Source organism: Rattus rattus, chromosome 14 (genome assembly GCF_011064425.1).
Source record: "Rattus rattus isolate New Zealand chromosome 14, Rrattus_CSIRO_v1, whole genome shotgun sequence".
Taxonomy (NCBI): Eukaryota; Metazoa; Chordata; class Mammalia; order Rodentia; family Muridae; genus Rattus; species Rattus rattus.
In genome coordinates this window covers 46,664,643-46,678,338 of record NC_046167.1, presented here as the reverse complement: position 1 = coordinate 46,678,338, position 13,696 = coordinate 46,664,643, and the positions used below count along the sequence as shown (strand labels likewise).

The following is a 13,696-nucleotide window of genomic DNA, read 5'->3' as shown; positions in this document are numbered from 1 at the left end:
TACAGTTCAAAGTTGATGTTGCTGAGATTAAAAAGCAGTGACTTATTAGGAACACAAAAGTCAATGTTTTTGAACTATGACTATAGAGGGGGGAAATTATTATTATTATATTACTATTATCATTATCATTTTTTGTTGTTGTTGCTATTGTTGTTAATTGTTTGGTTCCTTGTCCTTGTGAGTTTGCCTACTAGAATTTCAAACCATTCAGCCAGCCCTAACCTACAGTTAACAATGTGTATATTATAGTCTTTTTCAGTCTTGGGTAAATTGAATGAAACTGCAATATATTAAGTTTGTTCTGGTCCCATTTTTCTACAAGTGACACTTGCAAGGAAAAAGAATTAGTAACAGCCACGGATTTATATAATGTATAGCAAAGATATTCCTTCTATTTTATTTAATTTTTGAATGTGAAAATTCTTTAGATGAAAATGGATAAACACACACACATATATGCATACATACATAAATACAAACATATCTACATACATACATACAAACATATGTATCAATACACACATACAGATACACATTTTTATAGTATGCAAAATGAAGTCTGAAAGAATGTCATTTATGGTAAATGAAAGTCTACAATTAGCGTTCTCTAAAACTGACTTAATATACAGCATATATGCTAGTGATATCTTTAAAAGGGAAGGTATTTGGGATACCTAAAGCTGTCTTAAGTATAATCTAACCAGAGGTACATTCTCAAATCAAAATCCTCTGGACTTCAGGAAACCATGTAAGGACAAGTACAGAGAAAGGAATATGTACAAAGATAAGCTTGTCCTAAATGTAGATAAGTATTCTGTCCACAAGGAGTGTATTGAGTTCAGTTCTGTCCTGAGCATAGGAATAGTGTACAAGGGTATTTGTTTGGACCTCTGCTATATATCCTACTGGAGATTTTGCCTGAGGATGAGAAGTGTTAGACAATCTTTGGTGTTCCAGAATTTTGTCTGTGGAGAAAAGGTTACTTACCCAGTCCCCACCCTCCCAGAGTATACATCAGATAAACTGTTTGTGTACAGAGGGACCCCAAAGAGTCAGAAGTAGAGAACTATCTATGGGATATGTGAACAATCCCTAGCATGGTTGGTGAGACTATGGCAAATCATAAGCTAACTCATACATGCCAGCAATGAAGAATAATTGTTAACTGTAAATAAGTTATGATAGACCGACAGACAGAAAACCAGCTCATAGTCTATTAAACATTTGAAAAAATTGTATTTAGTACACACAGAAATCCAAAATCCAGGTGACATTTTACACTTTCCCGAATTAGGAAGCACTGGTCCTTCAGGGATTAAGCTGAAGCTCTACAAATCTACATGTTAATATAACCTCTAAATGTCTTTCTCATTTGGTCGTGAATAACATGAAAACTGATGAGTTAACAGAAGAGGACAACAGTTGAATAATTGACAATGTTTCATAATTATAAGAGAAAAGGCATTCCCAACAGATATTGGGCTATTTAACATAATGTCGGTGCTTGGAGTAAATAGGAAGGAAGATCTCTAAGGTACCCAACACCATTCAGGCTCTTGAGGTTACTGCTAGATACATGCCAGTAGTAAACTAAAGGAACTCAAATGCTACATGCTAAAGCCATTTCATTCTTTTCTTTCACTACATGGATAAATCGGAGTGCCATGAAGTAGAAACTTAGACTATGTTGCCGAGTTTCATGTCTCCAAAGAAACTAGGGAATCTTTGTGTGGACAACTCTCAGCTTTTGGAAGACTCACTACATGCTAATGCGAGAAGCAAGCATGGCAAAACGTGTCAATCAACATAATATGGTACAGTAGTTCTGGAAGAAAGCATTAACTTTTTGATTTGATTACAGAGAACATAAAGGAAAGAACCAATGCTTTGCATTCTAAGATGAGGAAAAAGTGTACCTCATTCATCTAACTTTGTGTGATTAATCAAATCACCTGACACGGCTGTGCAATATTGAGGAAAACTGTTATCTTATTATATACATTTTAACTGCTTCAGAAGGCAGTGAGTATACAAAAGTTAGAGAACAAATGCGAGCATCAGGTGAAGCAATGATGTGATAAAAAAACAATTTACGTCTGGTCTGACATCCTCATCATAGACCATGAAGTCAACTTGGCTTGTAAATATTACTGTGGTAACAGTGGTGATGCTGTTGACATTATCTGATGCAGGACAGTCATTGAGAAAATACCTAATGTTTTATAACTTATTTCCTTCCTGTTACAGAAGTAAGTGGCCTTGGGGCAATCTGTTAGTGTATATAGGAGGTACAAAGTAGGTAGACATCAGGTTCAGCAGCCTTCTCTAGTGTTCCACATACTGTGGTGGAACTATTCAGAGATGCATCTATCATTGACTCAACAATGCCTCTGTAAGTAACCTCTTAGAAATGCTTTACTGGTTGTATCTGAATAACATTTTGGTTCTCCAAGGCTATTAAATGGGATCCTTTAGAAAGAAACTTGCCTCATGTCTCATGTGTTAACAGATGTTTTTATCTGTTCAAATAGTGTAGATAGTTTACATTGGTTCACAAAAAAGGGAACCTCTTTCATTATGCCAAGTGACAGTAACTAATTAATATTCCTTATCTTATTTGTAGTAAAGGAAGAAATGGGCAATGTGAGCCTGACCTAGCAGTTTAGGATCACAATCTTCTTTCTGGATGGTAGAGGCAGATGGGACCTTGAGCCTGACTGGCTAGCCAGTCTAATTTATTTAGCAAGCTTCAAGGCAGTAAGAGTTTTCATCCCCACATATTAAATATAGATGTGGTTGGCATTAAATAATACTTGAGGTTGTTTTCTATCTTATGTACACACCTGTGCACATATGAAAACATACATAAACACCTATACTCTCAAACTAAAGGGAAAAGTGATAGAATAATATTATCTAATTGTTTAGAAACAATGCATGTTTAAAAGTACTCAGCTGTCGGATCAGTTTTTAGATGGAAAAATAAAGCTCAGAGATTGTTACTGCAGAAATTACAAAGTGGTACTTTGCTGGGAACCCAAATATCAATAACTTCAAACTGTCAAATTTAGAAAAAAGAAATTATTAATTTATTGTTGTTGTTCTTTCCTTAGATTTGAACATGAGTTATTCTACTTGATTATTTGACTTCAAAACATTAGTCTTATTTTGAAAGATTCCTCTGGACAATGGTTTGTAAATAGAGGATGCTATGCTACATTTCACTGGTATTACTGTTAGGTTTTACATTGTATTATCACTGCTTCTCATTTGTCTCCCACTGATGTATTTATCAATATGAAGCAACAAGGAATAATTCTGCCTGAGTATCTTCCCTATCTTTCTAAACTATCTGTACTATTTGATGACACAAGTTTCAATAAGTGGCCATGAAAATTTACTGCTTTGTAAAGATCCTTATCTTGTTTTTTTTTTTTTTACTTTCAACACCTTTACATTGCCTTCCATTCCCAAAAGGTCCAATATTTATAGATGACTTTAAAACTAAATTAATTAGCCTTTTGGTATGTCTTGTATAACTGTTTATGAACTAGTGCTGTAAGAGATATGGAGTGAGTACTTGAGAGATTTAACTCATATATTTATTATAAGTCTTTCATATAATTTCCTCCCACAGCTGTTCCAAATCAATGATTTTCATGTTTATTTAAATGTGATGTGGTTGAAAATGTAAGTAAGTTTAGAAGGCCATAATTTGTTCTAGTATACTTTCAACAACTACAGAATTTTGGAGTTACTAAGAATTTGGTATATTTATTTATAAACAATAAAACAATGATTATTGAAAATCATCAGTTTTAAAACATAAGGTAGGCAATGATACTAGATGCATGTCTGTCACCTCTAGCTAATCTGGAGTAAAGCGAATGACCCTCCAATAAAGGTGCAATTTAGGGTAGTTGCTCATTCCAGATTTCTGTAGTTAACACTGGCAAGAAACATCATTAATGACAACCAAAGATATTATGAAATGAAGAATAAATATATTTGTCCATTTTACTTACTCTTATAGATTATGAAAACTTCTCAGAAGAAAATCAAAAAGCAAACGTAACAATCATACATATGTATATATGTATGTGTGCACATATATATTCATATAAAATTTTATATCACATAAATAAACTCTGGAAATATTTATTAAAAAACTAAGCATGTACACAAAGAATTATATAATGATTTAGCTATGTAGTCAAAATGTTCTTAGCTCCATTATATATTACAAAATATATTCATGTTTCATTTTTCTTATATTAACCTTATTTTTCTCCCTTGTGAACTAAAAATATTTAGTTATAAAATTGAATATAGTTTTTGTTTCTTTACCTGATATTAACTCCCTAGCCACCCAATTTCAGATTTTCTCTCTCCTAAAAAGAAATTATAAACAAACAAACAAGAGCCATAATACAACAAATCCCCAAACAGAAATGACCACTTCTACAAAACAAAACAAAACAAAACAAAACAAAACAAGTAAACAGAACAGTGCATGGCATTCATTTAGTTTCTTCAGGTATAGATTACTAGACTTTGCCTTGCCTGTTAGGCTGGATACATGTTTTGTGTTGTGAAAGTTTGCAGGGGATTTAGATTTTTGCAAACCATTTTTTATTTTAGAAGCTCCTTTAGAGACAGCATCGAGAAATTAAAACATGCTTTTAACTATTTTTCTGTAACTTGTTTCAATTTTGAGCGTGTAAACTGTCAATAACTTACAAGTTATTGCTGTCTTTATGTCAAATTAGCGAATCTATGAAGAATCCAACAGGAATCATGCCCAGAAATTTAAAAGATGGTCGTTAAACAGAGCAAGAAATGTAGATAAAATGATTACTAGGGAGGACTACTATGCTCATGTGATCTAAGGTAAAGTTTGTGCTTTACAAGAAGGAACTGCTGTGGACACTGTGTCTCAGCATCTCAGATGTGGTCTCTGGCATCTATATGCTCAGGATGGCCTCCAATTGTGTAGGGCATGTAAATGTGGGATAAAATGTTCATAGTGATGCCATCTAGAGAGTCTATCTCATTAAATATGAACTAGGCTCAGGGAAAATCATTTAACCCTAGGGTTCTCTTTCACTAATTTAGTTTGACAACGTTACAGTAGCACAGTTTACTCACAGTATCATTACAAAACTAAAATTTATAGAAAAATAAACTGTAAACCTTTATATGAAACAGCAATGCATGTTGTTATTATAGTGAGCTATTGAAGCCAGCATAGGCTATATTTCTCATGACATTATTCTCATTTTCACTATTAGACACAAAGTAATCATGAGTTTAATCCTATGAGGCATGAATATACAAGTAACAGATAAAGTGTGCTGTCCTTGTCAAAATGTATACATTGTATATTCACTTAGAATTAGTGTCTTAGAGACTTTGACCAACAAAAACAAACAAAAACAAAACAAAAACAAAAATCACAATACTAACTTTCTATATTTAGTGTTTTAAGAAAAAAACACTCAAGTTATCTTAAAGTGTAACTGATTAAAACTTTTAAGTCTTTTCTAATATCAGCATAAAATATAGAAAATTACCAAAATCTAAAACTATACATATGGGCAACAATGCAAAAATAATTCCTTTATTATCTTAAAGTACAAAAGGGACTCAGACAAAACAGTAGAAGATGCTGGGCAGAGATAATGTTGATAACCTCAGATGAATGGATCTCAGCATAGCTGTTTCTCTATATCAGGGCCACTGCAGATACTGTTGGTGTCAAATCTTCTCCTGTGGGAGAATGTGGCCTCTGTACCCATGAGTGACAGTGGACTGGGCATTCGCGAATTGTTCACCGAAGACCTTTTTGATGATGCCGTCATACTGTCTCAGCACATCAATGGCCTTGCTATAGAAACACGCAGGATATTTGTAAGTACCTCAGGCATTGTTCAACCAGTGAATGTCTGTGTGAGTATTAAAAGGCATTATAGTTAGTAGAAATCACCATAAATCAAATTTAAGATAATTCACCTTCACATATCAAATAAACATTGACCCCTGTAAAGCAGCATGAGAAGGATGAGACAGTCATGATTTCTTACAGATTTACAACAAATGACGTTCCTAAAATAAAAAAAAAACTTTTCTCAAAAGTTGTTTCATATTTTTCAGAAAGGCGTGGCAATAGTAAAAGAACTATGGTCTGATCTTGTACGCAGAATGCATTGTTAGCTGACATCTTCAGTAAAGTATTTAAGTTATTTAGTAAAGAAGTTCACAGTGAATGGAATAAACATAAATTAAACTGCAGTAGATTCCATATAAGAAAAAGAGTGATAGATATTCAGAAATCCCTAAGTGTTTAGAAACTTTACTTAATCATTCCTACTATAGACTTATATATAATGTTTAGGTAATACATGGGGTGCACCCATAAGTTCTTTTTTCCTGATAACAACCATCTGTTGTCAAGATCAATCAAGATCAAGGAGGGGAAAAGAGATTAGGTTGGAATGTCACAATGAGCATCCCATTAGATATATATCTCCACATTTGCATTAAGTGTGCATGCATATTGATTTGCACTCATGAGTTTTCTTTTCTTCCCTTTGTCTTATTTCAGCTATCCAATAATTTCTCATCAGACATGTTCGTTAAGTTTGTAAGTACTCCCTTTCCTTCCAACTTCTCCCAAAAGAAACCATAGTGCTAATGATTGTACTACACTGCAGCTTAGATAAGAGAACACTGTGAAGCTAACTTCCCACATGAATTTCTCCACAAGTAAAGGAAATATGAACCAAAAATTATTCAATAGAGTTAGTCAGTTCAGGGAAGCTCTGATTTAAAATGGATGCAGAGACATCTCAAAGTTCTCTCTAAATTTCTTTTAACAAAAACATATCTACGAATATAAATATACTGTGATATAACATTCTAAAAGTTGTCATCAGGAAAAACCCTGCTGTCCTAACCATGCTGGTAGGGAACCTGTTCCTCAGGCAATCTTCATTGATCTCACTGTATATATGAAGGATATATGCATTTTATTGTAATGAAGTCCACAGGTTGAATAAAAATAACCTAAACTGGATCTTTGTCAGGTATTGGGGGTTACAAATTATAGCTTTCAGCAGCCCACAAATGCTAGGAATTGTTAAATAAGTCTTCTTTGACTTGATCCTACTCAATAATGGAACACATTTGGAAGAGGTAGAAAGGTCTCTCTACTTGAAGGCTGTATGCTTCTAATTCTAAGTGAGCCAGTGTCAAAGAGGAGAAAGTAAATAAAGCCTCAATCTAATGCAGTGCAACTGCAATGTGTCCCTGAAGATTAAATAAATTTATCCTCATGCTATCCTTTTAGCTCATGTTTCTTTTCATTCTCTATTTTAAATTGACAATCTTTTTTTATCTTTATTAACTTGAGTATTTCTTATTTACATTTCGATTGTTATTCCCCTTCCCGGTTTCCGGGCCAACATCCCCCTAGACCTCCCCCTCCCCTTCTATATCGGTATTCCCTCCCCAACCTCCCCCCATTACAAGCCTCCCCCCAACAATCACGTGACTATGTGTTCAGTCTTGGCAGGACCCAGGGCTTCCCCTTCCACTAGTGCTCTTACTAGGCTATTCATTGCTATCCATGAGGTTAGAGCCCAGGGTCAGTCCATGTATAGTCTGTGGGTAGTGGCTTAGTCCCTGGAAGCTCTGGTTGTTTGGCACTGTTGTTCATATGGGGTCTCGAGCCCCTTCAAGCTCTTCGAGTCCTTTCTCTGATACCTTCAACGGGGGTCCCGTTCTTAGTTCAGTGGATTGCTGCTGGCATTCGCCTATGTATTTGCTGTATTCTGGCTGTGTCTCTCAGGAGAGATCTACATCCAGTTCCTGTCTGCCTGCACTTCTTTGCTTCATCCATCTTATCTAATTGGGTGGCTGTATAAGTATGGGCCACATGTGGGGCAGGCTCTGAATGGGTGTTCCTTCTGCCTCTGTTCTAAATTTTGCCTCCCTATTCCCTGCTAAGGGTATTCTTGTTCCCCTTTTAAAGAAGGAGTGAGGCATTCACATTTGGGTCATCCTTCTTGAGTTTCCTGTGTTCTGTGCATCTAGGGTAATTCAAGCATTTGGGCTAATAGCCACTTATCAATGAGGGCATGTGTGTTTTTCTGTGATTGGGTTACCTCACTCAGGATGATATTTTCCAGTTCCATCCATTTGCCTATTAATTTCATAAAGTCATTGTTTTGATAGCTGAGTAATATTCAATTGGGTAGATGTACCACATTTTTTGTATCCATTCCACTGTTGAAGGGCATCTGGGTTCTTTCCAGCTTCGGGCTATTATAAATAAGGCAATTATGAACATAGTGGAGCATGTGTCTTTGTTAAATGTTGGGGCATCTTCTGGGTATATGCCTAAGAGAGGTATAGCTTGGTCCTCAGGTAGTTCAATGTCCAATTTTCTGAGGAACATCTAGACTGATTTCCAGAATGGTTGTACCAGTCTGCAATCCCACCAACAATGGAGGAGTGTTCCTCTTTCTCCACATCCTCTCCAGCATTTGCTGTCACATGAGTTTTTGATCTTAGCCATTCTGACTGGTGTGAGGTGAAATCTCAGGGTTGTTTTGATTTACATTTCCCTTATGACTAAATATGTTGAACATTTCTTTAGGTGTTTCTCAGCCATTTGGCATTCCTCAGCTGTGAATTCTTTGCTTAGCTCTGAACCCCATTTTTTAATAGGGTTATTTGTCTCCCTGCGGTCTAACTTCTTGAGTTCTTTGTATATTTTGGATATAAGCCCTCTATCTGTTGTAGGATTGGTAAAGATTTTTTCCCAATCTGTTGGTTGCAGTTTTGTCCTAACAACAGTGTCCTTTGCGTTACAGAAGCTTTGCACTTTAATGGGATCCCATTTGTCGATTCTTGATCTTACAGCATAAGCCACTGGTTCAGGAAATTTTCTCCAGTGCCCATGTGTTCGAGATGCTTCCCCACTTTTTCTTCTATTAGTTTGAATGTATCTGGTTTGATGTGGAGGTCCTTGATCCACTTGGACATAAGCCTTGTACAGGCTGATAAGCATGGATCGATCTGCACTCTTCTACATGTTGACCTCCAGTTGAACCAGCACCATTTGCTGAAAATGCTATCTTTTTTTCCATTGGATGGTTTTGGCTCCTTTGTTAAAAATCAAGTGACCATAGGTGTGTGGGTTCATTTCTGGGTCTTCAATTCTATTCCACTGGTCTATCTGCCTGTCTCTGTACCAATACCATGCAGTTTTTATCACTATTGTTCTGTAATACTGCTTGAGTTCAGGGATAGTGATTCCCCCAGAAGTTCTTTTATTGTTGATAGTTTTAACTATCCTGGGTTTTTTGTTATTCCAGATGAATTTGCAAATTGTTCTGTCTATCTCTCTGAGGAAATGGATTGGTATTTTGATGGGGATTGCATTGAATCTGTAGATCGCTTTTGGCAAAATGGCCATTTTTACTATATTAATCCTGCCAATCCATGAGCAAGGGAGATCTTTCCATCTTCTCAGGTCTTTCTTCAGAGGCTTGAAGTTCTTATTGTACAGATTTTTACTTGCTTGGTTAAAATCACACCAAGGTATTTTATATTATTTGGGACTATTATGAAGGGTGTCGTTTCCCTAATTTCTTTCTCAGCTTGTTTCTCTTTTGTGTAGATGAAGGCTACTGATTTATTTGAGTTAATTTTATACCCAGCCACTTTGCTTAAGTTGTAAAAATATGGAACACTTCACGAATTTGTGTGTCATCCTTCGCGCAGGGGCCATGCTAATCTTCTCTGTATCGTTTCAATTTTAGTATATGTGCTGCCGAAGTGAGCACGACAATCTTCTAAATATCTAATCTTCCTAATGACTAAAGTTTCACAATTATCTTTTAATTTGAAATAACTGATATTTATATAATATAGTTACACAAATAGTATGTTTAAAGAGTTATATATTTATGAATTAATGTGTTGTATTTAAACATTTCTTCATTATTTTTGCCTTTTTAATAAAGGTTCCAATATTTGGTAACTGAGGATCTGTGATTAACTTTGAGAGTTACTATGTAGTAGCCTCTACTTGTGCAATGCCATATTAAAGAAAACACATCACTTATTCGCCTCAGGAAACAGAAGAATTTAAGGATAGATGGATATATGCTATAATGTTGGCTCAAATCTAACACAGCAATTTTGTAAAAGAAAAATCTTGCTGTTTTGTTATATTTTTATTTTTAATATTTCACTTCAAACCAGTGAATTTTGGATAAGTAAGAAGGCATGATAGTAAATAGTCAAAGACAATGTTGTTCATAAGTGAAAACTTAGACAGAAACAAAATGAGATTAAAAATTTCACGGGACAAAGAGAATATTTCCATTATGTTCCTTATTAATTTTGAGTTCCTACAACAATCACTTCAAAAACTACACATTTACTACCTGAAATCCTAGTCTGTTAATGGGATGTTTTTGTAACATTATTAATTACAACTAATTCAATTTCTATTTTTATCCTCTACAGACATTACAGTTTAACAGACATGATGAATTTGTTGTCAATGGTCTCAACAGCTGCCACACTTCGTCACTCAAAACACCAAAAACAGAAAAGGAAGCCAAAAGGATTTCAGTGAGTCTCCCACCTACGGTTTGATCCTAAACATCTAAAGATATGCACTGGTTTGATACTAGACATCTAAAGTGGTACACTGGTTTTGCCATTCTGTAGATTATGATAAACACAGAAATAAATGTGGTGGTTCAGGAGAAAAGGTAGTTACTATTCAACATAGTGTATCATTTAATGAAGTAAAGGAAAATGGTTGAAATTCTGTGACTCTCCATAGTTTCATCCTCAGAAATATTATCTACTACATGAGTAAAAACATAATATTTTAATTGTGCTTCACTGACTAAAACTAATTATATTTCATGCTGATTTTAACCTAATGTAATTTCTTACTTTTGTGTAGTTGCCAGACTTTGTAAAAATGATACTAAGTATTCTTCGTGCCTGGGACAGCCCTCTATATCACATGGAGACAGAACTCAAGAGTATGACAGGAGCCCCCTTTTCTATCCTTGCAAGAGTCAAAGAGATTGAAGTAAAAAATAAAATCCTTCTGAAGCGCATCATGAAGATTGCCAAGAAGGTGAGACTCATTCTTACTTTCTACATTTTTTCATCAATGATGTGTTGTATATGGTGAATCATAAATTTTGAAACAACTCACTGTGAAAGAGCAAATTACATTATTCAGTCTTCTGTGAAATCTGGCCACTAAGGGATAGAACTCTTCCTCACAATCACTGGGTCAGTACCTTTCCTGAGGGCGTGAACTATCTCTAACTATGTTATTACTACTCTTTCTGAATTCTGTATATCTTAAGTGAGAAAACTGTTAACAAGTAGTCCATCCTCCCTTTTTCAAACAAAATCTATGATTTTCTACATGACTTGTCCCAAAACAATATATTTCACCCTGATTGAACTTCAAGTTAGTAAAGGCTTAACTTTAACTTACCTGTAGTTTGTAGGTGATTAAAGGGTATTTTATCTGAATTTGGGCACATAAAATCTATTGTCTCTGGCTAACGTTTACATTGTTGACATTATAGTAATCAACATTATCAAGTAAAGGAACAGTCAAATACAAACAGTAATCATATAACTATCATTTGTCATTAGGTTAAACATGGAATTGAAGAAAATGAAGAGTACCCTGTTTGGTCAGAGCTTGCATCGTTACAGTCAACCAATGAAGAATCAAGATTTTTTGCTCTTTATAAAATGTCCTATTGCCTATTTGTTGACACAGATAAGGTTGAACATTATCTTAAGCACTTGAAGTGTCGGTATTTTGATGGGTACATGTGCCAAGACCCAGAAAACCAAATTAGTCTTCAGTAATTAATTCTTCAAAGCTTCTTTAAATTTTCTCCCTTTTGAAGCTATCCGTTTATGTAACACACCCCTTAATAAAAAAATAAAAATAAATGCTTTAGATATATCCAAATATAACAATGCAATTGTCAGTACTATGTTGGTTCATTTAGTATTAATTACCTTAATATCATGGACAATTTTCTAACACAAAGAAGAGATGCTTTATTGGCAAGAGAGGCAATTGATATAAGAATCATAGTAAGTTAATGTCATTTATTAACTGGCACATTCAAGGCAGCTGCTGAGAACTTTTATCTTGCCTGTCCTGGGAATTTTCTTTAAATGATATTAGTATTTATTCTCCAACTAAAAAAAAAAGAATATTTTCACATTGAGTCCAGAGTGGTGAATTTGCTTTCAATTTTGTTAACATTATGAAGATTCTGTATCCTTGGCAGTGCTTATTGTAAATATTTTCTTGATCTCACCAATTGAAAGCAGTAAGATAAATTATTAAATATTTTATTTGAATGATCCTGATTGACAAAGGTGTTAAACACTTTTTGAGATATTTCTTTGACTTCTTTATTTCTTCTTTTGGGAATTATTTGTTTAGACCCTTTTAGCCTATAATTAGATTTTTGTTTCTTTGTTTTTCTTGCTTTTTTTTCTTTTATTGAATATTTTCTTTATTTACATTTCAGACATTATACCCTTTCCAGTTTTCCCTTCCAGAAACCCACTCTCCCTGATTCTAGGAGGGTGCTCACACCTCCAATTTACTGTCTCCCATCTCCCTGCCCTGGCAGTCCCCTATACTGAAGCATCAAGCAGTCACAGGACCAAGGGCTTCTCCTCCCACAGATGTCCAACAAGGCCATCCTCTGCTACATATGTGGCTTTAGCCATGGGTTGCTCAATGTGTGCTCTTTGTTTGGTGGTTTAGTCCCTGAAAACTCTCAGGGGGTCTGGTTGATTGATATTGTAGTTTTTACTATGGGGTTACAAACCTTTCCAGTCCCTTCAGTCCTTACGCTAATTCCTGCATTGGAATTTCCATGCTAAGTACATAGATGGCTGAAGCAAGCATCTTTGTATTTGTCAGGTTTTGTCAGAGCCTCTCAGCAACTATATCTGGTTCCTGTCAGCATGCATTTCTTGGCATTCACAATAGTATTTGGGTTTGGTAACTATTTATGGGATGAATTCCCATGTGGTGCAGTCTCTGGATGGCCTTCCATTCAGGCTATACTCCACACTTTTTTCTTGTGCTTACTCTTGTGAGTATTTTATGTCCCATTCTAAGGACCGAAGCATGCACACTTTAGTCTTCCTTCTTCTTGAGCTTCATTTTCATATTGGCTACTGGTTTCTGTATATTGATTTTACTATGTTTAGGTATGGGACTTGATTTCCTTATCTTTCCAAGACTTTTACCATGAAGTGGGGTTGAATTTTGTCAAATGCTTTCTCCAATGAGTGATCATATAGGTATTTTTCCCTTTGAGTTTATTTATATAGTGCATTAAATTTATGGATTTCCTTATAAATCAACCAACTCTTCATCCTCAGGATGAAGTCTACTTGATCATGATGGATGATCATTTTGATGTTCTCTTGGATTCAGTTTGCGAGAATTTTATTTAGTGTATTTGCATTTATATTCATAAGGAAAATTGGTCTTAATTTCTGTTTCCTTGTTGGGTCTTTGTGTGGTATAGACATAATTTTGGCTTAACAGAACAAATTGGGTAATGTTCCTTCTGTTTCTATTTTGTGGAATAGTTTAAAG

The 13,696-nt window shown here is 34.9% G+C and overlaps 1 protein-coding gene and 1 non-coding gene across 2 annotated transcripts; one reads left to right on the top strand and one right to left on the bottom strand.

The window, feature by feature from the left end:
- The first annotated feature begins 2,333 nt into the window (after positions 1-2,333).
- Positions 2,334-12,047, top strand: LOC116884005 (prolactin-7B1). Its single transcript, XM_032885242.1, has 6 exons — positions 2,334-2,392; positions 5,735-5,910; positions 6,605-6,643; positions 10,540-10,647; positions 10,991-11,170; positions 11,707-12,047. Exons 1-6 carry the CDS (start codon positions 2,362-2,364, stop codon positions 11,926-11,928), a joined length of 756 nt encoding a protein of 251 aa, XP_032741133.1. The 5' UTR covers positions 2,334-2,361; the 3' UTR covers positions 11,929-12,047.
- LOC116884112 lies at positions 9,744-9,851 on the bottom strand. Its single transcript, XR_004385843.1, has one exon. It is a non-coding gene; the product is annotated as a U6 spliceosomal RNA (small nuclear RNA).
- Positions 12,048-13,696: the final 1,649 nt, after the last annotated feature.